The sequence below is a fragment of the Colias philodice genome, chromosome 30 (genome assembly GCF_061535455.1).
Source record: "Colias philodice isolate Cphi_HAF_F1 chromosome 30, ilColPhil1 Martin Lab GWU primary, whole genome shotgun sequence".
NCBI lineage: Eukaryota > Metazoa > Arthropoda > Insecta > Lepidoptera > Pieridae > Colias > Colias philodice.
In genome coordinates, this window is record NC_143115.1 from 2,570,734 (window position 1) to 2,595,212 (window position 24,479).

Here is a 24,479-nt window from a genome sequence, read left to right on the forward strand (position 1 = left end):
GACAGCACTTTTTCCCCCTACTAGAAGTATGGCAAATATAATAATGGTCACATTTTATCAAATACTCTCCAAAAAGCCAAATGCAATACTGGTACAAAAAGATAGGCGAAATAAAAAATTTTTGCAGATTTTCGGCGGTATGGCGACCATTTGGAATCGTCCGAAAAGTATGGCATGGCGATTTTCGTAAATGGCTGCACGACGATGGTTACCTGTGCAAAAGTTAGCTTGGTACAAATGGTTGAATAATTGTTTTTTTTAAATCAACACATTCGCGTCGGTATGGCGGGCTGTAAGTCATACCGGAAAAGTATGGCATGACACTACCGCCTACTTCTTTTTTATGGGCTATCGGTAAATTCTAAAATTTTTGTGTTACAAATCGTTTGACTTTCGCTATTTTTCCGACGAGTTCGACTAACGCCCACGCGACTAACCCACCGGTACCAGCGTTCACACCATCATTTTTCTTTTTGTCATTGCGTACTAAGACCCCTGTAGAACCGCCATCCTGTTACAAATGACTCGAAATTTTGTGTCAGTATCTCCCGGTCTATTACACAAATAGATTTACAAGTTATCTACTTTAAAAGGTTTCTTTAGAATAAATAAGATGTATTTCACATTTTCTGTTTATTCAAAAATTATTACAATATTTCTATAAATTATTAAAAAAATAGATTATTCTACTTTCAATAATCTAACTTTCAATTTAAAAAAATCTTCTACGCCTACTTATACACGCACGCACACATACGTCTTCCTACAAACACACGCACGCACGATATTGTTCATTCATTCATTATTTATTGTTAAACAATATAGATCGCTACCTAGCGATAAGGCCACCGTTTGCACATGTTTTCCTGTTATTTTATGTTATTTATGTATCTCTCTTTCTTCTGTGTGTGCAATAAAGAATTAAATAAATAAATAAAACTTATTGTCAGCAATTTATTTTCCTTCTTACCTTGATCTTCCAAACCGATAGGTTCTTCATCGTCAGAATCCAAGTTGAACACTTCGAGGCTTGGTATTTTTGTCTAAACACAATATAACAAAATACAGTACATATACATTATTATAAAACACACATTTATTAAAAAAATTGAAGTCACGTGTCCGTATGGGGCGGATCTACTTCTTTATAAGAAAATATAAAAGTGAAGTCCCATGTCCCCAAGTGGGATAAGGGGCAGATGCATTATACATCTGTTTCACTGATCGAATTTCTTTGGGGACAAGTAGGTGATCAGCCTTCTGTGTCCTATCAGACCGAGACAATTTTTTTTCTCGGGAATCGAACCCAGGACCCCTCCCTCGGTGTTACGCTCACGCGTCAACTGTACCAAGTCGGCGGTACGGATATAGTCCATTGAAAAGTTACATTTGGGGTTGCATTTTTTAGAGGACGCAATTTTTATTTTTTTGATGTGTAGGGGGGGTCAGTGTGAAGCTATCACCAAGTTTGTGGGGTCGCCACCCTTGTCCCACGGCCGCCATCTTGAAAATTGCGGTTGAAATGGTTTTTACGATATATCTCTTAAACTATTTCTCTGATAAAAAAAATTATTAGCATTATTTGTTGCAAATTAAATTCTCTACAACTTTAGTCCAGTAACTTTTTGTCGTAGAACTATAAATAAAAAAGTTATAAGTGAAAATGTTAAAAAATTAGAGCTAATTATATTATTCAATAAAACTTTTTTTTATCATTTTACGAAGAAATGATATCAGACCATTTTTGTAGATTGTTTTTCGAGGAACAACTTTTATTTACAAGATTTTTTCATTACGTCAATAGCTGAGATTTTACAGCGCTCCGAAGTGAGTACTATTTTTCAGAACTCTTAACTATAGATACTGCTTTCCGAATCGGTGGTAAATGTTAAAAATGTGTAAAAATATGACGTTTCAAAAGTGCTTCTCGTTATATAATAAGTCTAATTGAATAAATAAATGTTTGAGTTTGAGTTCTACTGAACAAATTGAGTGATAAATTTATATTTCTATAAGAAAATACTCACTGTTTTTATAGAAACTTCACTGGTATTAAGTCGAGCCTGTAAAGACAAATAAAAAAATACTATGGAAAACTGCATTTTTATATTATTAGTTATTGTTAAACTAATGATTAAAGATATGTAACCAACATAAAGCTGAAATATTCATCAATGTGTTGATTTTATGTGATAAATAATCTATACTTATTCCTATAATGTTCTATACAGGGTGTCCCACTATTGGTATACTAAGCGCGAAGGGACTTGTAGTTTTGCATACACTGATCACGTAAAAATACTTAGGGTGCACTCACACACATCAGGCACCGTCACGGCACGTCACCGGACAGGATTAAAAAAAAATATGTATCAATAGTTCTAGTATGACTCTGTTCCCACACGACAGTGGCCGGCACGAAATCTATCAGTGACGTCACCGGTCAGGCACGTCAAATAATCTTTCCATACATGTATCATACTTTTATCCCCACTCACCCGGTGCCGTCACGTCTCAGTTCAGTCAGCGTCGTGCTACCGTCAATTGCTACATGTTCTCTAGCGTGACACACGTCTAATCACTGACTAACCTGATGTATGTGTTCAATGATTCAGTCAAACCGGCGACGTGACTGACGGACAACATGACGGTGACTGGTGTTTGTGGATACGTACACGAACCGTCACCGATCAGTCATCGGTGACTTGACGGTGACTGATGTGTGTGAGTGCACCCTTAAACAACAACATTTTTCCTGAAAATCCATGTTTTCTTCTCTAGCTTCGCGCAGCCGGCATATACCACTTCTCTAATGTGAGCATTTTATCTATGAAAACATAATCTTAAACGATAGGTCACGTGCTGGTGGCAAAGTTGGTCGGGTTGCTTGTTATGGGTGTACACATAGAGTTTCAAGAATCCATCTATTTGAAAAAAATGTGTCTGGAATTTTATAAGTATTTTTTACGTACTCAGCGTATGCAAAACTATAACCTCCTTTGAGCTTAGTATACCAATAGTGGGACACTCTGTATAATAAAAATGAATCGCTAAATGTGTTGGTAAGCGCAAAACTCGAGTACGGCTGAACTAATTTCGTTAATTATTTTTTTTATAATATTCCTTGAGGTACGAGGATGGTTCTTATGGAGAGAAAATGTAAACATGTTCACAGGCGAAGGCGGGGCGGACCGCTAGTGTACAATAAAAATAAAATTATTTTAGGGCTGATTTTTCAATCCTTGGTTAAAACTTATTCGTCGAATAATGTATAAAACTACCATTTTAAAAACTTAGGGCTGATTTTTCAATGCTTGGATAAAACTTATTCGTCGAATAATGTATAAAACTACCATTTTAAAAACGTATTCTAATTGCCCGTATTTGACAGTTTACGTGACATTTTAATATTATCATGTAATACTTTATTGGACGGATAAGTTTTATCCAAGCATTGAAAAATCGGCCCTTATTCTAATTGCCCGTATTTGACAGTTTACGTGACATTTTGATATTGTCGTGTAATACTTTATTGGACGGATAAGTTTTATCCAAGCATTGAAAAATCGGCCCTTATTCTAATTGCCCGTATTTGACAGTTTACGTGACATTTTGATATTGTCGTGTAATACTTTATTGGACGGATAAGTTTTATCCAAGCATTGAAAAATCGGCCCTTATACTTACAGGTTTTGCAGGTGGCATCTTCGGTATCCCACTTATAACGACTTCCCCCTCTTTACTAGTAATTGCAACACTGGTGGCCGAACTAGTCATGGAGATCACGTCAATATTACCAGGTATGTTCACGGATGTCACGTTTTGTGTGTCCGTCTGTTTGGTTTTGGGGGTATCTGAAAATGGGTATTTTATATTTCTTCTGCATGCATTTGAAAAGTAATATTTGATAGATTTTTTATTATTAGGAAGAATTTGTTATTCAGAATTTCATGGTTTAGGAATAGATAGATACTTTTAATGAATAATTATAACGCGTGATTTTTTAAGAGGTATAGGATTTGATTTTCAAAAAAAACACAAAAAACTTGAAAATGTTGATGTAATCTATAACGGAATTGATAAAACGATCAATATAATTTAATGTTTGAAGATGATTTCATGCAAATGATGGCCACGGCTCCGGTTTAGATGGCCCATTCGCATTTCGGCACACTCTCTACAACATATCGGCCGGTATATCACGAATACTTAAATGCTTCAATATTGGCTACCAGTGCGTCAATCGTTGCTGGTTTATCCCTGTAGGCATAAGAAATAGTCCAAAGACGTTTGATCACGCTATCTAGGCGGCCAATCGACGGGCCCAAAAGTGAGATAAACTGTTCGCCGAAGACGGCTCTCAATTGGGCTATTGTTTCGCGTGCCGTGTGGTATGTGGCACCGTCTTTTTGAAACCACGTGTGAGGCATGTCCAATTCTTCCATTTTGGGCAAAAAAAAATAAAATCGCCAATCGATGAAGTGCATCGCGCACTTCTTAACCGACTTCACACTCTCTTAACCGAGCATGCATTTTGATAGTAAAATTCAATTGTTTGCAAGCGTTGTTCGTTCGTAAGTCGATTCATGGTTAAATTATAGACCAAACTGAACAAGTTTGATAAAGACACAAGACACGATTCACGCGTGATCTATCAAAAACAGTATTGCCAAAAAGAAACCAGCAAAAAAATCACCCTTTATTTTAATTTTTGAATTTGTAAATAGACATTTTTTGTCAAAATTTATTATTACTTTTCTTTTGTTTTATTCGTAAACTAGTTCCGAGTTTATATTTAATTCAAACCTTAATTACTAAACTTCTTGTAAATGACAAAATTACGTACCATCTTCCGACGAACTACCCTCTAAATCGACAAGGGTCACTGATTCTAAATTTTCTGTCTTTTCATCAGTTTTAGACTCTGAAAAAATAAATCCAGTTAATTAATATGTATACGTAACTTATAAAAGAAATAGAGCGTGTAAGCCGAGCGCACGTGTCAGAAGTGAAACTTCTTTGGCAAGATTCAAAGATAACAAGATCGTCGCCTTCCTCCATGACGTAACGGTATTGACATTTATTTATTTATAACACAACAACAACAACACAACAGTGCACAAACTAAATTATGACAAAAATAACATTAATACAAAACGAAAGGCATCGTTTGTACAAGAGGCGACCTTATTGCTAAGCAGCAATCTCTACCAGGCAACCTGATGGGAAAGGAAACAAAAAATACTTTTTCGTGCGTTTTGGGGGAGTATGGTAACTAACATTGTGACACGGGAATTTTATACATTAGTTTTCTAGACGTGTGTCACTCGGGGATACACGCGGTAAAGCTATTGCATGCTATGCCTTCAAGCCACACCTCCGCGCCCGTCCCCGTGGGGAGCGTGAGGTTTTTTCGTTACGGAATTTCTGGATTCAAGGCCGGCGATAGAAGCTATGCAATGGCTTAAAAAAGCCATACCTGTTTTACTATCACCATCATCTGTATCAGTGTCTGATAGTTTGAATATTTCGATATCTGCATTCTCTTGGACTGTGACATCCTAAAAAAAATATATATTAACACAAAATTAATGTTTTTATTAGAATCTAGTACAGATTTTAACATGATCAAGTGAATAAAACTGAAAAAAAAAAATTGGTATTCATGTTACGCTAGTGCATTACCCCCGTGGCTCCACTAATGTTGGTCTTAGCGTAATGATTTATAGCCTATAGCCTTCCTCGATAAATGAGCTATCTAACACCGAAAGAATTTTGCAAATCGGACCAGTAGTTTCTGAGATTAGCGCGTTCAAACAAACAAACTTTTCAGCTTTATAATATGTATTAGTAGTATAGATAATGTTTTAAAAATGCTGTAGCCTGCTTGTGAATAATAAACAATTGTTAAATTCACCAATTACAAACAAAATTGAACATACGAACATATTTCTATGTTTTTAATATTAGTGAATAATAGTCAAATAATTCATAGTCAAGAAGAATAAAGAAATCACAAAATAGCACTATTTCAAGAAAAATATGCTAATGTCGACTTTCTTACCATTTTAGTACTATCATCAGGCTGATTCTTATCAGTTTCATCATTTTGTTCAATTTCTTGGGTCTGAAAGAAAAAAATAAGTTCAATATAATACATATAAGTTATAATTATAACTAATCTTGAAACTGGAGCTATACACTTACACACATATATTTTTGAAGTGAAACTACTTTAGGCGCGTCATGGCAATAACGTCACATCATGGATTAAGGCGACAATTTTGGTATCTTTGAATCTTGTCAAAGAAGTTTCACTTCTGACACGTGTGTTTAGCGCACACACTCTGTTTTTATAACAACTAAATAGAAAAAGGTACATTATATAAATCTAACCTGGTCTGTACATTCTCCTGTTTCCTTGTTCAATTCAAATGTATTTTCTTCCTCATCATTATTTTCTTCCGTTATTGTATCTTTTTGTCCGTCACTTTCAAATTTGGTATTGGAATCTTCAGACTGCTCCGCTGTCATTTGATTACTACTTTCTGAAAGGTTAATTAAATTATTATTAAAATATTAAGTTTATAATCTAAACGAAAAAGTATGCCCTGCAGTTCATTAGCTTACTGCTAATGAACTTTTTGAGAAAAAAATAACAATTAGAACTATTTTAGCAGAACCACAAGGGAATGTATGATATCAAAATGGAATATTTGCATGCTGCTGGCAAAAGTATTCCGTTTGTAATAGGGTGAAGAGTAGTTCTATGATAAATACAGTATTATAGAACTCAAAAATATTTTTTTAATTCAAATCTTGCATCTGTTGAATTAAACAAACAAATAAAGTGTATTTCATAGGGCCGATTTTTCAATGCTTGGAAAAACTTATCCGTCCAATAAAGTGTTACATGATAATATTAAAATGTCACGTAAACTGTCAAATACGGGCAATTAGAATACGTTTTTAAAAAGGTAGTTTTATGCATTATTTGACAAATAAGTTTTATCCAAGCATTGAAAAATCAGCCCTAATGCACTAAGTTCACACATTCACATACTATATGCAGGTTAATTTTTTAAACAAAAAATTACAAAGAACATACCATCATCAGGATCAAACTCGTCTTCATCATCACCATCATCATCATCTTCACCGTCTTCATCATCATCCATCGTTCTAGAAGATTCCGCTAGCAGTCCAAGGCTATCTGACGTGTCCTGTACATTATTTTGTCCATCATCTGTTTGTATAGGATCTTGTTTAGACGTTGACGGTTGACATTCTTCTAGTAGAGATTCAGACTCCGGAACTGTATTTTCATTATTCGTTTTATGTTCTTTTGTTGGTTCTTCTACTAAAGGTTTAGAAGGTTCCGGAGCATCTACATTTTCAACATTTGTTACATGTTTTTTTGATGTTGATGGCAAACATTCTTCTATGTGTGAAGATGTTTTGGATAATTGTTCAGTATTGTCTAGTTTCTCTATAACAGGTATTTTATTTTCTGGATCTTGTAGGAGTGTGTCACTATTTGAATTGGATTCTATATTTCGTTTTTTAGTATCTTGCTGTGGACATGAATCTTTGGAGTCGTCCGATGGTACAATTTCAAGTTCTTTTGGTTTCTCTTCATCTATAGTTGTAGGTTTATTAATATCATCTTCCTCAGTTTTTGGTACAAATTTATTTATTAGTAATTCTTCATTTACAGGCGAATTAGCTACTAATTCACTATCTATTGGTTCAACAATCATTTCCTTGTCTTCAATAACATTGTCTGTTTGATTTTGTTTTTCTGCTTCTATGGTCTTTGTATCTTCTGCTTTTTCCTTTGGTAAATTATCTAGTTCTTTTTCTATACCATCCTCATTTAAATCATTAACTTCTTCCTTGCAAACTACTTCTTTTTCATCAATTTTTTCATCTACATTTAGCTGTTCCGTTTCTGTTTCTTCAATAAGTTCAGTTTCCATTATAGTAGGTATATTATCATCATCTTTAACTGTAGCATCTTGTTCAAGACCTTTATCATCTTGAGCAGGTTCTATTTCTTCGATAATTTTATCAATATCAGTTGTTTCACCCTCAAAATCTTTCAACGTCTGCTCTATACCACTTATGGCATTTTGCAATTCTTCCTCTTCAGTAAGTTTAGCTTCCTCAAGAGCTATTGGAGTGGGAACATCTTCCAGTTCACTGCCATCATCTAAATCGATAACATCATCAGCTTCTGTCTCCGAGTCCACATTAAAAGGAATCATATTGACTAGTTCTTTATCTAACTGCTTTTCCTCATCATCCAGTGATTTTAATAGCAAATCACCTAGATTATCATCTTTATTTGAAATAGATTCACTTTCCGTCTTAGGATCAGTGTCTGGAACTTTAGGCCCAATATCAACTTCATTTTTATCTTTTGTTGTTTTAATATCTTTTATTTCCTCTGTTGGTTCATCACTCGTTGAAATAGTATCTTTTTCTAGTATTTCATCATCCAGATCATCATCAGGCATCATTTTCCAGCTTTCAGTAAATTCTTCATCATCACTGAATTCAATTATTTCTTGTGTAGGTATTTCTAACATAGCATTTGGGTCTTTCAAACTCTGTTTATTTGTTGGCGATGAATTTAAACTATCCTCCAATAGTTCCTCCTCTTTATTACTTAATTCCGCGATTTCATGGTCAATATCTTTTAATAGTTCACTCTCATCTACTTCACCATCATCCAGTGTTTTATCTTTGTCTTCATCTTCATCATCCCATTTTAACACAATATCATCATCAACATCACTACTTACAGATGATTTACTTTTCTCATCACATAATTGATCTTTTAACACGTCTGATTTGTCGGTTTGTTTAGCTTCATCACCCGGATTATTGGCTCTATCACTAGTGGCTGCTATTGCCGGCGTAACATTTGTGACTGGCTGGTTTGAAACTTTTTCTGCTTTATTCTCTTCACCAGCGTCTCCAGATGGTGATAGACCTTCTTTATCACAAGAATGAGAGTCTATTTTATCTGTAGAACTCATTATTGTAGTACTATACGATTTGTTATTATTAAATTTTGTTCTATTATTGAAGTACAACGGTTTATTTCAGTTAAAAACGTTACGGTTATCAGGCATTATGAAGAAAACAGTCACATATAGTGAATTTAGAGATATTTGCTTTAACAAAGTTACCGATAAAATAATTTAAAGTTATTATTTGGAACAAATGCTGAAGCTGCAAGCTGCACTCGTTTTTGCAAATGACATACGACAATTGACAATAAACAGTTGACAGAAACGCCTCAGAACAAAGAATCCTATGGAACTGCCGTAATTGTTCAATTTGACGCGGAAATAATAATGATATACCCATCTCTTTCTCACAACAGTGGTTTTACCTTAGAAAAAGCATCTACACTCTTTTTATTAGCGCCCTCTTCATTGGCATCGATGTACCTTTGCTGCCACGGACGCCATCTTAGTATACGGTTTTGTTTACATGTGAGAAGATGTCATTGTGAAATTTTTATGATTTTCCAGTGTTTTTCGACCATAATCGAGTGTAATAAGTATAATTGAAAATAATAATAGGTACCATGAAGTGTTCTATAGTAGGTTGTGGCCTATGCCAAAGCAAAAACAGGCCGAATCTAACCTTTCAACGGTAAGTGGCTAACATTTTGTTAAATTGTTGCTTATAATAAAGTGTATTTATTATCAAGTGTATAGAAATATTTTAATCATTTTACATTTAATCATCTTAGTTGTTATGAGCTGTAGAAACCCGCAATATTCTCCTTATTTCATTTGCATCGAAAACATAAACATGAGTGCTAGTGTCGAACATCATCGCATAAACACCTTATCGATAAATTATTAATTTGTTTATTAATTACGTGCGAAGTTATATATTGATGTATATTTTCTCGTTTTAGTTTACCAAGTAACGAATCCCGGCGAAAGGCATGGTTGGAAAAGATAGGCATAGAAAATATCCGGCCAGGAACTAAAAACATTAATGTGTGCTCATTGCACTTTGAAGAGAGCGCATTTAATAAGACTTTAAACATTGTTTGATTGAGAGATGATGCTATCCCAACAGTATTTGCAAAGGTAAATAATTAATCAATCTTTTTATTAAACAACTAGCTGCTCCGCGCGGTTTCACCCCCGTGGCTCCAATACTGTTGGTCGAAGCGTGGTGATATACATATATTATATACCCTTCCTCGATGAATGAGCTATCTAACACCGAAAGAATTTTTCAAATCGGACCAGTCGTTCCCTAGACTAGCGCGTTCAAACAAACAAACAAACTCTTAAGCTTTATAATATTATAGTACAAATTTTATTTAGCTCATCCTGTTTGTTTTTTTAGGTACAAGGTAGTAATTGAAATTGTACCCCCTTACTGTTGACCGATTAATCTAATTGCTATATGCTTCACAATATCTTTTTTGGCTTATATGCTCTAGAGACCTAGAGTGTCATGAGACAAGTGGTGTGATGACTGGTACTTAAAACCTACTGAGTTATTTTTTAGTTTTTAAGATATTACCTACATTATTAAAATCTTTTAAAGTGAAACTTTTATTACATCGTCTCAAACTTTTTCTATACTTAATATTGTAAAAAGGAAAGATTTGATTGTGTATGCACAAAAAGACCTCAAAACTACTGGTCCAATTTTTTTAATTCTTTCGTTGTTGGAAAGCTACACTTTCCATAAGTATATAATACACTATGTTTGTTCAATAAATTATTTTAATAAAAAAAAAAATACTAAAAGTTTTACAATTTACCAAACATTGAGTCCATGTTTCTGTAGCAATCTATTTATTATTACTTGGGACCATATCTAATGTAACATTTTATCTCTTTCAGGCAGACCATCCATCTCAATTTGCTTTAATTGACATATCAAATACTACTGATCAACCATCATGCTCAGGTTATCCACATCCACAAGATGCCAAGGATCTTGAATTGGTAAGAGCAGTTCTTGAATAGAAAACCTATATGAAATAATTCTTGTTTAAAAAAAAGGGAACTTCAATACGTAACTTTTTCATAGTCTTAGTCATACATGCTGAGATTCATGTGTATAATTATGAGAACTGTTATCAATAATTAAAATTTATTTAATGTTTTAGGCTTCAGCACTCGAAGAATTAAAAAAATAGAAGAAAAAGTGGAGAAACAGAAAAAGAAAATTAAATGTTTAAATGAAGTGGTCAGTCAACAAATTTCCACACTGTATATGGCCAAGCTCATTTGCCGCATCTGTGACTACTGTCGCATGTACCTAAACATATATAGTAACCACTATAACTTAAATAAATTATTTTATGAAAAAATTGTGTTTGTTATTTAACTATACTTGCCCTTGAACATCTGCTTGAGTCACTCACATGTATTTTAGCCAGCGGCTCTGCTCTTTTTTATTTTCGTACATGCGAACGAAGTCGCGGGTAAAGAATGCTCTTATGATCGAATGGGTTGCTTGGAAGAAATTGCTTGGAGCAATAAAGCCGCCTTTTGACTAAATATGTCCTATTAAGTAAAATTTGTATTTTCTGTTTGTGTGCAATAAAGCTTATAAATAAATAAATAAAGTACCCTATGGATGGCTCCATGGTCAAATAAAACCCGATGTTAAATTTCATCAAAATTGGCTTGTCCGTTTTAGCGTGAAAACGGAATATACATACATACACACTTTCGCATTTATAATATTATAAAACCTATCTTATGTGTTAATTCAAGTTACCCTCAATATGTGTGCTAAATTTCATTGTGATCGGTTCAGTAGTATTTGCGTGAAAGAGTAACAAACTTACACATCCATCTTCACAAACTTTCGCATTTATAATATTAGTAGGAAGTATGATAGGATAGGATTAGTGAGGATACATAGGTATATAAAGAAAACCCTGTCAATCGCGAAAAAAATCAGCTGTTTCATATAAAACTGCAGAACGAAAATATAAAAATGTATTGATTACACACTACAGCTATCCCTAGTAGGTAGGTACAATTGCAAAATGGTTAATCCGAATCACGAATTACCGAGTAACGATTGCCCGATAGAAGTAGTTATCTTTTTTTATTTTGTTGAAAGAAGTACCTCTTACTAGGTAAGCACCTACTGCATACTTATCATTCAAAAAGACAAAATTCTTATTACCTGAATTACCCATTCTTAACTCTATCATCAATCGATACAATATTATCGACTAGACGAACAAGTGAACGTCCCTAGCCCGCCATGTTTGTACCCCGATTTGTTTACTTAGGTATGCAGGAAAAGTACATGCATAAGGCAGTTCCATATGATCGTTGTTCAGAGTATGGAACTGCCTTATGCATGTACTTTTCCTGCATACCTAAGTAAACAAATCGGGGTACAAACATGGCGGGCTAGGGACGTTCACTTGTTCGTCTAGTCGATAATATTGTATCGATTGATGATAGAGTTAAGAATGGGTAATTCAGGTAATAAGAATTTTGTCTTTTTGAATGATAAGTATGCAGTAGGTGCTTACCTAGTAAGAGGTACTTCTTTCAACAAAATAAAAAAAGATAACTACTTCTATCGGGCAATCGTTACTCGGTAATTCGTGATTCGGATTAACCATTTTGCAATTGTACCTACCTACTAGGGATAGCTGTAGTGTGTAATCAATACATTTTTATATTTTCGTTCTGCAGTTTTATATGAAACAGCTGATTTTTTTCGCGATTGACAGGGTTTTCTTTATATACCTATGTATCCTCACTAATCCTATCCTATCATACTTCCTACTAATATTATAAATGCGAAAGTTTGTGAAGATGGATGTGTAAGTTTGTTACTCTTTCACGCAAATACTACTGAACCGATCACAATGAAATTTAGCACACATATTGAGGGTAACTTGAATTAACACATAAGATAGGTTTTATAATATTATAAATGCGAAAGTGTGTATGTATGTATATTCCGTTTTCACGCTAAAACGGACAAGCCAATTTTGATGAAATTTAACATCGGGTTTTATTTGACCATGGAGCCATCCATAGGGTACTTTATTTATTTATTTATAAGCTTTATTGCACACAAACAGAAAATACAAATTTTACTTAATAGGACATATTTAGTCAAAAGGCGGCTTTATTGCTCCAAGCAATTTCTTCCAAGCAACCCATTCGATCATAAGAGCATTCTTTACCCGCGACTTCGTTCGCATGTACGAAAATAAAAAAGAGCAGAGCCGCTGGCTAAAATACATGTGAGTGACTCAAGCAGATGTTCAAGGGCAAGTATAGTTAAATAACAAACACAATTTTTTCATAAAATAATTTATTTAAGTTATAGTGGTTACTATATATGTTTAGGTACATGCGACAGTAGTCACAGATGCGGCAAATGAGCTTGGCCATATACAGTGTGGAAATTTGTTGACTGACCACTTCATTTAAACATTTAATTTTCTTTTTCTGTTTCTCCACTTTTTCTTCTATTTTTTTAATTCTTCGAGTGCTGAAGCCTAAAACATTAAATAAATTTTAATTATTGATAACAGTTCTCATAATTATACACATGAATCTCAGCATGTATGACTAAGACTATGAAAAAGTTACGTATTGAAGTTCCCTTTTTTTTAAACAAGAATTATTTCATATAGGTTTTCTATTCAAGAACTGCTCTTACCAATTCAAGATCCTTGGCATCTTGTGGATGTGGATAACCTGAGCATGATGGTTGATCAGTAGTATTTGATATGTCAATTAAAGCAAATTGAGATGGATGGTCTGCCTGAAAGAGATAAAATGTTACATTAGATATGGTCCCAAGTAATAATAAATAGATTGCTACAGAAACATGGACTCAATGTTTGGTAAATTGTAAAACTTTTAGTATTTTTTTTTTTATTAAAATAATTTATTGAACAAACATAGTGTATTATATACTTATGGAAAGTGTAGCTTTCCAACAACGAAAGAATTAAAAAAATTGGACCAGTAGTTTTGAGGTCTTTTTGTGCATACACAATCAAATCTTTCCTTTTTACAATATTAAGTATAGAAAAAGTTTGAGACGATGTAATAAAAGTTTCACTTTAAAAGATTTTAATAATGTAGGTAATATCTTAAAAACTAAAAAATAACTCAGTAGGTTTTAAGTACCAGTCATCACACCACTTGTCTCATGACACTCTAGGTCTCTAGAGCATATAAGCCAAAAAAGATATTGTGAAGCATATAGCAATTAGATTAATCGGTCAACAGTAAGGGGGTACAATTTCAATTACTACCTTGTACCTAAAAAAACAAACAGGATGAGCTAAATAAAATTTGTACTATAATATTATAAAGCTTAAGAGTTTGTTTGTTTGTTTGAACGCGCTAGTCTAGGGAACGACTGGTCCGATTTGAAAAATTCTTTCGGTGTTAGATAGCTCATTCATCGAGGAAGGGTATATAATATATGTATATCACCACGCTTCGACCAACAGTATTGGAGCCACGGGGGTGAAACCGCGCGGAGCAGCTAGTTGTTTAATAAAAAGATTGATTAATTATTTACCTTTGCAAATACTGTTGGGATAGCATCATCTCTCAATCAAACAATGTTTAAAGTCTTATTAAATGCGCTCTCTTCAAAGTGCAATGAGCACACATTAATGTTTTTAGTTCCTGGCCGGATATTTTCTATGCCTATCTTTTCCAACCATGCCTTTCGCCGGGATTCGTTACTTGGTAAACTAAAACGAGAAAATATACATCAATATATAACTTCGCACGTAATTAATAAACAAATTAATAATTTATCGATAAGGTGTTTATGCGATGATGTTCGACACTAGCACTCATGTTTATGTTTTCGATGCAAATGAAATAAGGAGAATATTGCGGGTTTCTACAGCTCATAACAACTAAGATGATTAAATGTAAAATGATTAAAATATTTCTATACACTTGATAATAAATACACTTTATTATAAGCAACAATTTAACAAAATGTTAGCCACTTACCGTTGAAAGGTTAGATTCGGCCTGTTTTTGCTTTGGCATAGGCCACAACCTACTATAGAACACTTCATGGTACCTATTATTATTTTCAATTATACTTATTACACTCGATTATGGTCGAAAAACACTGGAAAATCATAAAAATTTCACAATGACATCTTCTCACATGTAAACAAAACCGTATACTAAGATGGCGTCCGTGGCAGCAAAGGTACATCGATGCCAATGAAGAGGGCGCTAATAAAAAGAGTGTAGATGCTTTTTCTAAGGTAAAACCACTGTTGTGAGAAAGAGATGGGTATATCATTATTATTTCCGCGTCAAATTGAACAATTACGGCAGTTCCATAGGATTCTTTGTTCTGAGGTTCCATATGATCGTTGTTCAGAGAGAAACGCCTATCAAAACTGACTTATTTTGATAAACGTAGTATTGCCATTTTAGTTAAAAATTTTAAAGAGATCGTATTGTGAATTTAAAATTAATATTATGAATTCAATTTGTTTTAATTCTTTGAAAAAGGAATTAATAAAAAGACCACATTTAAATGAGTACCGCATATTGCATAAAGCGCAAATGAACTACGTACGAAGTGGACATCAACATTTTTTGTTCAATGTGAGGCATATAATATATAATATTATAATCCTATGTGCCTATATCGCTATTTTCATAATCTTACGTTGTTTTTTATAGCGAAATACAAACAAGAAATAAAACCTTTTACCTTACCTTGTAATGCACGAAACTCTGCTGTCTATTATTATAGACTTTGATTTCGTTGTCAGTTTGACTTTTGTCTTTTGAACTTTTGAGTTTTGACACATGTAATATTTTGTTTGAAGAAACGAGACCGATTTCACTTTGAAAAAGTTCAAAATTAATAGAAAATTCATATCCACGATATTGTAGGGAACGTAGTTTGCAACCAAGCCCGATTGAATAGTTCTCCCTAGTGCATTTACGCCTTATTATTTTATTTGCTTCAATGTGAATTGTCGAACGTACAACGTTTTATGGTTTTGCAGTAAAATTTGCTTACCAAGTGTAATAACATACGTTGCATAATAACTATTAGAGAATATAGACTAGTGTGCTTAGTAACTCGTAAAATGAACAGCTATTTGTCGCCCCGGTGGATGGTAGGCGCCGCAGTTGTCGGTCTTGTCGGAGCAGCAGGCATGTTTTTATATGAACAGGTCTACGCAGAGAAAAGGAGAGCTATGTTAGGTAAGTGTTAGAAAACATTAATTTATTAGAATACAATTTGTGTTGTTAAGCTCCAGGGTATATAACTTATTGTTTTTGTATTTAAAATATTGTTTATGTGAATGTTTTAGAAATATTATAGGAAATAAAGTGTTAAGGTTTAATTATTATAAAGAGAATCATACTAGTATTTGTGATAACTATTTCATTAACACATATATTTTTTTGTGCTTGTTCTTTAATTGTTTTTATGTGAAGTTATCATCTTGTATCTACAACTAGCTTACCGCCCGCGGCTTCGCCCGCTTTGTCTAAAACCTAATAAATTATATACTAAAACCTTCCTCTTGAATCACTCTATCTATTAAAAAAAACCGCATCAAAATCCGTTGCGTAGTTTTAAAGATTTAAAAAGGGACATAGGGACAGAGAAAGCGACTTTGTTTTATACTGTGTAGTGATAGTGATTACAATTTACATTACAAAGATGTTAGTAAATTTTAATGATTAAGGATGAGACAGCATTTAACACAAAGGATAATATATGTAATCTCTTTCTGTAAATACTGCTTTGTCTATTAGTAACAAATTATACACAATTTTTTTTTAACTTTGGGAAATGCATTTATGCATCCCCCTCTACAGTTTTACTGCACGAGGGGGTATGTGGGACTCGCAGGATTATACACACCTAATCTATATGTGTTTGTTTTGATTTTATAAGTTTATACTGTGTGTTTATAGTGTTCAAAACTAATTTTACAATTTGAACCATTAGTTCTTAGGATTAGCATGTTCGAACAAAATCAAAAATCTCCTCAGCTTAATAATATGAGAATAGATTGTAACGTTACAGTAACCACCAAGTAACCTGATATATCCTCTAGATTTTTCTGTAATAAATTAATTGTATTGGCATTTATTTTTCAGTCAGTGAAGTGGCAAGATTGGATAAACAAGTATCAAGCATGAGGGCTGAATTGGAAGCACTTAGGGAACTACAGAAAGAGACGTAAGTACTTGAATTAAATGATTTATTTTATTTGTGCAAGTGTTATGAACGAACATGCATGGAGATTGACTATGTCTAAAGCTCATTTGTTATTCTGACCACTGATGTAGTTATTACCTATATTACTGTAAAGTTTCATCTAAATCCGTCCAGTAGTTATTGTTTGTGAATTAACTATTAACAAATATACATATGTGCATCCATTCTCACAAACTTTTGCATTTATGATATATACCTACATATAGGATATATTTCTCAATTATTATTGTTAATGGTAAATACATAAGAATAGTTTTATTTATTTACCTGTACATGGACATGTTTAAAGATGAGTTTTTAAGAATCAAGAAATAATTATGTACTTATGCTATTTCATATATCGTAATAAAATAATTAATCAATAATTGGAAAAAAACACTCAAAATCCTTAATATGATAATATGATATACCTACCTGTAGTAAATCAAATAATATATGATATGTTTGACCTTCAGTATCAGTTATTATTATTGTATTTCCAAGTTTAAATATATTTTTATCACCATTTTGAATTATTACATTATTACGTGAGTATTTTAAAAATTATAAAGAGTGAAAAATTGTTAGTGTGGCCAGATTCAAACCCATTTTTTTCAAATATTTAAATTTTAATGCAATCCATATTTTGTTAAAGTCTTTAAAACTGTGTAAGTATCTTTAAAAGTAGATTAAAAATATTCCTTGCTAGTAATAATTGACCTGTAACACTTAGTATCCTTATTCCAGGCTTTAATATTTCACTTTAAAAATTTCTCTAAATTTTTGTTGCTGGTAATTATATGGTAAAGACTATAGATCAAAGCAATATTTTTTTTCTATATGGTATTTTTCTTAAACCATATCAATTTTTTTTTGTAGTTTACACCAGTAGTGGCCAAAATAACTATAATTTATATTTTTTATCGAAAATGCAACATATATTTTAGGTTTGATTATCTTTTATTTGATTTATATATAGTATGTAAAAGCTTACTTATAAGTTTCATCTTAGTCAAGTGCATGCATGCCTACACAGAATCATATAATTTTATTTAGTTTACGTACCATTGTCTATGAAAAATATATATTAAATGAATAAAAAACTCCTGTTGTTAAAGAAGGAACAAAAATTTAGAAGCCATGCCAGCTAGGTAATTTTATTTTGTTGATAATACAGAAATATTATATGGAAATTGTAATGATTGTGATACTTCAAAACAGTGTCTTAAAAGATATATCTGGTTAAGAAAAATAATTTTAGATTGTCGTAAATAACAGTAGTTCTCAAATTAAAATAATTTACAAATTTATTGTACTGCTAAAAGTAGACATATTTAAGTTTCTGTAGGTACTTTTATAATTGGAACAGGATTTGAATATAAAACAATAAACAATTATGTTTTCCTTCCAACATAAAAAAAATAAATTATAACATCTCACTACTCAACAGTGAAATATATTTTACAATAAACACAAAATAGTAGATAGCAATTTTATATTAAAGAATTTATATAAAAATACACAAAAACTAGCAATTTTTGTCCTTCTTGTACGGCGGGAGTTTTACACTATTCCAGGCAAGCGCGCCGCGCGAAATTAAAAGCGCGCGTACGGCGCGAAGTGACACCGGCCGGTGACGTCACTGATTCGGAATATTTCACCGATTGTCACTCTTTGGCAGGTTTGTTTTATCTATACCTACATATAATAAAATCGTTGGCAAGTAAAAACTGTATATATAACATTTTTTTAAAGAATATTTGGGGCATGATCTACAATAGTACCGAAGCCAAAAATATAGTTTTTAGAATTTTTGTCTGTTTGTCTGTATGTATGTCCGGGCTGAACTCAAAAAGTATTGCATGAATTTACTTCAAATTTGGTACAGATTTAGCTTGAGACCTGAGAAAGGACATAGGATAGGTTTTATCCCGGAAATCCCACGGGATCGGAAACTATGCTGGTTAAGGTTTTAACCTTACTCGAGAATCACTCTTATATTATGTATATTTAAAAAAAAACGCATCATATTCCGTTGCGTAGTTAAAGATCTAAGCATACAAGGCGGAAAACGATCTTGTTGTTTTTACTAAATTATTATATTAGATATGCTTTTAATTGATATTCCAGGAACAGATATCGAATTTGACAGCGAAGAATTCTACGACGTGCCTTCAGATGAAGAAGACACATTGAAAGAGTCACTTAAGAACGGTCACCTTACTTCATCCGAAAGCTTGGAGCAGGTATTTATTTAAATAAATTATAAATAGCCAGTTTCAAATATAAGTTAAATTATAAATAATATATGGTAATAATAATAATAGCTAAACAAAGATTCGGGATATGTTCCGTTTACATTTTCTGTCAATTAAAGTGACAAAAAAGTTGTAAAAATTATAAAAATTTCGAAAGAATTTTGCCCCACTGTTTTTTTTTTTCATTTTAAAATACTGGTTTGAGTAGCTCATACGGATATATACAGGGTGTCCCACCGTCGGTATACTAAGCCTAAAGGAGGTTATAGTTTTGCATACGCTGAGTACGTAAAAAATACTTATAAAATTCCAGGCGCATTTTTTTTCAAATAGATGAATTCTTAAAACTCTATGTGTACTCCCCTAACAAGCAACCCGCCCAACTTTGCCACCAGCAAGTGAGCTATCGTTTAAGATTATGATTGCATAGACAAAATGCTCACATTAGCAAAGCTGTATATGCCGGCTGCTCGAAGCTAAAAGGATTATAAGGAAAAATTTAGCAAAAAATTTTTGGCGTAAATTTGTTGTTTAAGTATTTTTTACGTGATCGGTGTATGCAAAACTACAAGTCCCTTCGCGCTTAGTATACCAATAGTGGGACACCCTGTATATTCAGTTATATGATATTGACATTTGTAAAAATTGTATATTTTTTTTTTCATAATATGTCCATAATAAACTTATTTTCATTTTATTTCATTTTCATTTCATTTCATTTTCATTTCATTTCATTTCACATACCATCACGGTCAAAAACTATCCCAAGCAAAACTCTGCCTACGCGTGTATTAAGTAGAGTTTTCTTATAACCGATACAATAGACTTTGAACTTTACCGCTACGAAATAAGGTGCTCATTTGAATGAATGTTTTGTAAAACGCCGCTTTCACGTTTTTACGAACTACAGACGATTGTTACGGTGCTTTTCTATCAATAACGTGCGAAGGTGTGAAGCGAGGAATGTGTTTGTAAATAACCAATAGCTTAAAACTTCAAACTAAATGAAGCGATATGATTGGTTATTCACACATTCCTCGCTACCCAGCCTCGTACATTATTGGTCGACAAGCACCCTAAGGGCCAGCGTAGATATGGAGAAGCGTAGCGCGGTGCATTTTTCGTTGACACACTATTATCGACATTGTGGTCATTAAAATAACAAATATTTTCGCGTGACGCTACGATGTTCCCCGAAATAAATTGTTATTTGATTTTGAATTTTATTCTAATGATAACAATGTTGATAATAGTTAAACAATACAGCTCTCACGACACAAGATCTCTTAGTGTGGGAGCTATAGTTAGTAATTATTATTATAATAATGTAATAAAAAAAAAAGACGTGTGGCACTCGGGGACTGCCGCGGTAAAGCTATTGCATGCTATGCCTTCAAGCCACACCTCCGCCCGTCGGAGTGGGGAGCGTGAGGTTTTTTCGTTACGGAATTTCTGGATTCGGTCCCCGAGCTCAAGGCCCGCGATAGAAGCTATGCAATAGCTTAAAAGCGCTGCGCTGCGGTTCGCCATATCTGCGGCAGGCCTAAGTCTACTTTAAAATAAATAAAAAAAAAAAAATGTTGTGTGGTTTTATGAAACCACGGTAAAAGTGAAACTGTTCGAACGGTTCCGAACACTGCTTTGTGTAGCGCATGTCGCGTGACGGTCGACGGTCGGTAGGTATACCTACTCGGCAGCCGCGATACACGTGACATGCGCTACACAGACCAAACAGTTTGAGACGATGTAATAAAAGTTTCACTTTAATAAAAAATAAATAAAAATAAAAAGTCTAGTTTATAGAATGTTAATGTTATGATATTATTTTCCAGGATCCAACGCTGACCGCACCAGTTAAACCACCGAGAAATGAGAGTACATAGCTGATATAGGGATTATTTTAATGGTAAGATTATTGTATTTACCCAGCAATCATCTATACTTATATTATAAAACTGAATGGTTTTTTTTAACGCGCTTGTCTCAGGAAATACTGGTCCGATTTGAAAAATTCTTTCGGTGTTAGATAGCCCATTTATCGAGCAAGACCAACAGGAGTGGAGAAATGCGGGTAAATCCGTGGGGCACAGCTAGTACAATACATTATCTAATCTTATAACATACTAGCTGCGCTCCGCAGTTTCACCCGCATTACCCCGCTCCTGTTAGTCTTAGCGAGATGATATATAGCCTATAGCCTTCCTAGATAAATGGGCTACCTAACACCAAAATAATTTTTCAAATCGGACCAGTAGTTCCTGAGATTATCGCGTTCAAACAAAAAAACTATTCAGTTATATAATATTAGTATAGATTATAGATTTGTGTCCTCAAGGATTAATTTCAATGTAATGAAATAAGAAAAAATTAAGAAGGTTAAACTAAATTTAATGAATAGGTATTTTCCCACAGGTCACTTCTATAAAAAATAATCAGTTTGAATCTCTCGTTTAAAGGTCATTTTATACAATATACTGCACAGTTTAATCAAATTTAATGTTACCTTGTACAAACTGAATAAATCTTTGCTTTGATGAAGTTTTTGCAGCAAGCAACGCACATTAATAGTTAAAAAAATAACAAAAAAAATTAATGTTCCCCTTTACATGTCTTTTTGAAGTGAAACTTCTTTAGGCGCGTTGAGAGTAAAATTTCAAGGTCGCGTCATGGCAATACCGTCACGTCATGGAGTAAGGCGACGATTTTGGTATCTTTCAATCTTATAAAATTTTAATATCTAAATTTTTTTTTCAATCTTGCCATAGCAGTTTCACTTCTGACACGTGTGCTCGGTACATACGCTCTTTTTTATAACTAAATCTCTTTGTTTCAGATATGTTAGTCATCTGTAGTTATATTGGGAAGGTGTAGACTAGGTATTCGTGTCGAATGGAATATTGAAAAAATAATGACGAAAATAATGGCTTTAAACATGTACTTGTATATTATGTTACTAGATTTCCTACCTTTTTTTTTGTAAGTGGGGCAATCGACGACGCGGTTGGCGCAGTGGTAAAGTAACTGCCTACTGAGCCGACGGTCCCAGGTTCGATCCCCGGTCAGGGCAAATATTTGTGTGATAAACTCAATTATTTGTTCTTGGTCCTGGGTGTTATCTATATATGTATTTATTAAATATATTTATCGTCGCCTAGTACCCACAACACAAGCCTAAATTGAGCTTACTGTGGGACTAGGTCGATTTGTGTAATAATGTCCTATGATATTTATTTATATCTTGCAAAGATACCCACGGCCTCCGGGGAAGAGGCCGTGGGTTATGTCGGATTTCTAACGACCAAAACCCCACTGTGTTAAAAACCCACAACGACAGGGCCACGGGTATAAGTAGAATTCGTCCGTGACCACTAGATTTCCTACCTTACTTTATCTTATCTGGATAAATATAATTTTTACTTTTATAAATACTTTGTCTGGATGAAAATACTGGACCAGGCCAAGACCCACTCGCGGCTATAGAGCCTCAGATGATGATGAGAAATGGTTTCATAAATATATCTTCTAATATTAACGATTTATACTAGCCTTTCGTATAAAAACGTAATATGTAGATGCCCGCGGCTTTGTCTACGATTTAGATAAATCTCATATGAGAAAAAAGTATTTATATAATTTCAATCTTGAATAAACAGAATGACGGACATGCCGGGAATAAAAAAAAGTTAAATAAGTCTTGGTATTAATTAAAATCATTTGAAAAAATACAATTCCCTTGTAATCCACACTTCGTGTACTTATTTTTATAGGTTATCTTTGTAAGGCTTGTTGTATGAATTGGGATATTAAAAAAATTGGTGCCATTTTGAAAATATTTATTTCTAATACTAGTTACTTGTGTCTTTTTTTAGTATACAATTTTTAATGAACTAAATTGTAATTCTATCAAATACCTATGCGTGAAATGTCAATTTGACAGTTAAGAAACACATAAAGATATCTTATTTAAATATTTTCACAATAAATAGTCAAGTATATATTTATATTGTTCCTCTCTTTAGTTTTTATACATATACAAGTATAATTATTATTATTTCCAAATAATTATTTTTTCTTGAAATTACAGTTGGATTACTATAATTGCTCTGAATATAATATAGCAGATAGAAGCTTACGTTTCTCTCGCATTCCAAACTAGCATTTTTAAGGTATCTTCACTTAAATAATGTTAAATATTTTAATCACAAAGCCTGATTTGCTAACAAATCCATTTTACGATAGAAGCATTAACTATTATAAATATTTTTTAAATTATACCCATAGTGTACCTTTATGGTTTTCATTTTATTGTACACAATGAAAGAAAATTTAAAGAAAGGAAGAAAGAAAAATTGCCAATAACATGCAATGGCATTTAAAATACCTCTAAATATGCGAATTTCTTTTATTTCTTAAAAATAACACCATTATATGCATAATTCTATATTCTATACTTATTGTTATTGGCTATATACTAAACCAATTTTATAATAATTATCCAAAGATGTAGTGTTTTTATCTAATACAATTAATATGTATGTTTATCGACATCCAAAATAATGAGGCTCAAAAACATTAAATCATACAGTTTTAGTAATTTATCCAATTCTGAAGATTAGCAAAATTCTTAGGTAGTATGTATAACTATTAGTTTTTACTAATTTTTTACTTTAGTAGTAGCTCTCTAGGTTCTTTAAATATTATTGGAACAAACTATAAATTCTTATCCTTTTAATAACATGGATATAAAGGTATAATATCCTAAATGCTCAAAATTAATCAAAAAGCTCAAATTGCAAGGTCGAATAAGCTTCGATCATTAATAATAAATAAAATTTAGAAATATACAATCATATATATAAAAACTTGAAACTTTTGCCATACAGAAAATTTCTATTCACCTAAAGTAGCTGGTCAATGCAATCCGAAATAAATTCGACCTTATTGGATTTACAATTTTTAGTC

General features: G+C 32.9%; 2 protein-coding genes and 2 long non-coding RNA genes across 6 annotated transcripts in view; 2 read left to right on the forward strand and 2 right to left on the reverse strand.

The window, feature by feature from the left end:
- Nucleotides 1-9,258, reverse strand: part of egg (SET domain bifurcated histone lysine methyltransferase eggless) — a 32,610-nt gene extending 23,352 nt beyond the window's left edge. The window contains exons 1-8 of the mRNA XM_089713302.1: nucleotides 7,109-9,258; nucleotides 6,397-6,548; nucleotides 6,065-6,127; nucleotides 5,480-5,561; nucleotides 4,847-4,924; nucleotides 3,688-3,854; nucleotides 2,028-2,063; nucleotides 971-1,043 (exon numbers count right to left, since the gene is read on the reverse strand). Coding sequence (XP_089569428.1) covers nucleotides 971-1,043; nucleotides 2,028-2,063; nucleotides 3,688-3,854; nucleotides 4,847-4,924; nucleotides 5,480-5,561; nucleotides 6,065-6,127; nucleotides 6,397-6,548; nucleotides 7,109-9,044 — 2,587 coding nt within the window. The 5' untranslated portion in view covers nucleotides 9,045-9,258. The remainder of the gene's footprint in view (nucleotides 1-970; nucleotides 1,044-2,027; nucleotides 2,064-3,687; nucleotides 3,855-4,846; nucleotides 4,925-5,479; nucleotides 5,562-6,064; nucleotides 6,128-6,396; nucleotides 6,549-7,108) is intronic.
- A 52-nt stretch (nucleotides 9,259-9,310) lies between these two features.
- On the forward strand, nucleotides 9,311-12,281 carry LOC149475422 (uncharacterized). Its single transcript, XR_016318053.1, has 4 exons — nucleotides 9,311-9,669; nucleotides 9,941-10,118; nucleotides 10,890-10,994; nucleotides 11,159-12,281. It is a non-coding gene; the product is annotated as an uncharacterized LOC149475422 (long non-coding RNA).
- A 130-nt stretch (nucleotides 12,282-12,411) lies between these two features.
- Nucleotides 12,412-15,383, reverse strand: LOC149475423 (uncharacterized). The gene is made up of 4 exons (XR_016318075.1): nucleotides 15,024-15,383; nucleotides 14,575-14,752; nucleotides 13,699-13,803; nucleotides 12,412-13,534 (listed from the first exon to the last, which is right to left on the reverse strand). It is a non-coding gene; the product is annotated as an uncharacterized LOC149475423 (long non-coding RNA).
- A 452-nt stretch (nucleotides 15,384-15,835) lies between these two features.
- LOC149475424 (uncharacterized) lies at nucleotides 15,836-23,525 on the forward strand. Of its 3 annotated transcripts, none has more exons than XM_089713497.1 (7): nucleotides 15,836-16,250; nucleotides 17,160-17,241; nucleotides 18,381-18,410; nucleotides 18,837-18,940; nucleotides 19,390-19,505; nucleotides 21,350-21,423; nucleotides 22,351-23,525. In XM_089713497.1, the coding sequence occupies exons 1-6, from the start codon at nucleotides 16,133-16,135 to the stop codon at nucleotides 21,398-21,400; spliced, it is 501 nt and encodes a 166-aa protein (XP_089569623.1). In that variant the 5' UTR covers nucleotides 15,836-16,132; the 3' UTR covers nucleotides 21,401-21,423; nucleotides 22,351-23,525. The 3 variants fall into 3 exon arrangements, with proteins under 3 accessions (XP_089569623.1, XP_089569622.1, XP_089569624.1); XM_089713496.1 differs by having other exon boundaries at nucleotides 18,378-18,410; nucleotides 22,351-23,524; XM_089713498.1 differs by lacking the exon at nucleotides 18,381-18,410 and having other exon boundaries at nucleotides 22,351-23,524.
- Nucleotides 23,526-24,479: the final 954 nt, after the last annotated feature.

What these genes read in the sequence shown, in the direction of transcription:
- LOC149475424 (XM_089713496.1), top strand. Translation starts at nt 16,133, where the DNA reads ATGAACAGCTATTTGTCGCCCCGGTGGATGGTAGGCGCCGCAGTTGTC. An exon ending in GAAAAGGAGAGCTATGTTAG is followed by an intron (nt 16,251 to 17,159) that starts GTAAGTGTTAGA and finishes TTTATTTTTCAG; the next exon opens with TCAGTGAAGTGGCAAGATTG. An exon ending in AGGGAACTACAGAAAGAGAC is followed by an intron (nt 17,242 to 18,377) that starts GTAAGTACTTGA and finishes CTGTTGTTAAAG; the next exon opens with AAGGAACAAAAATTTAGAAG.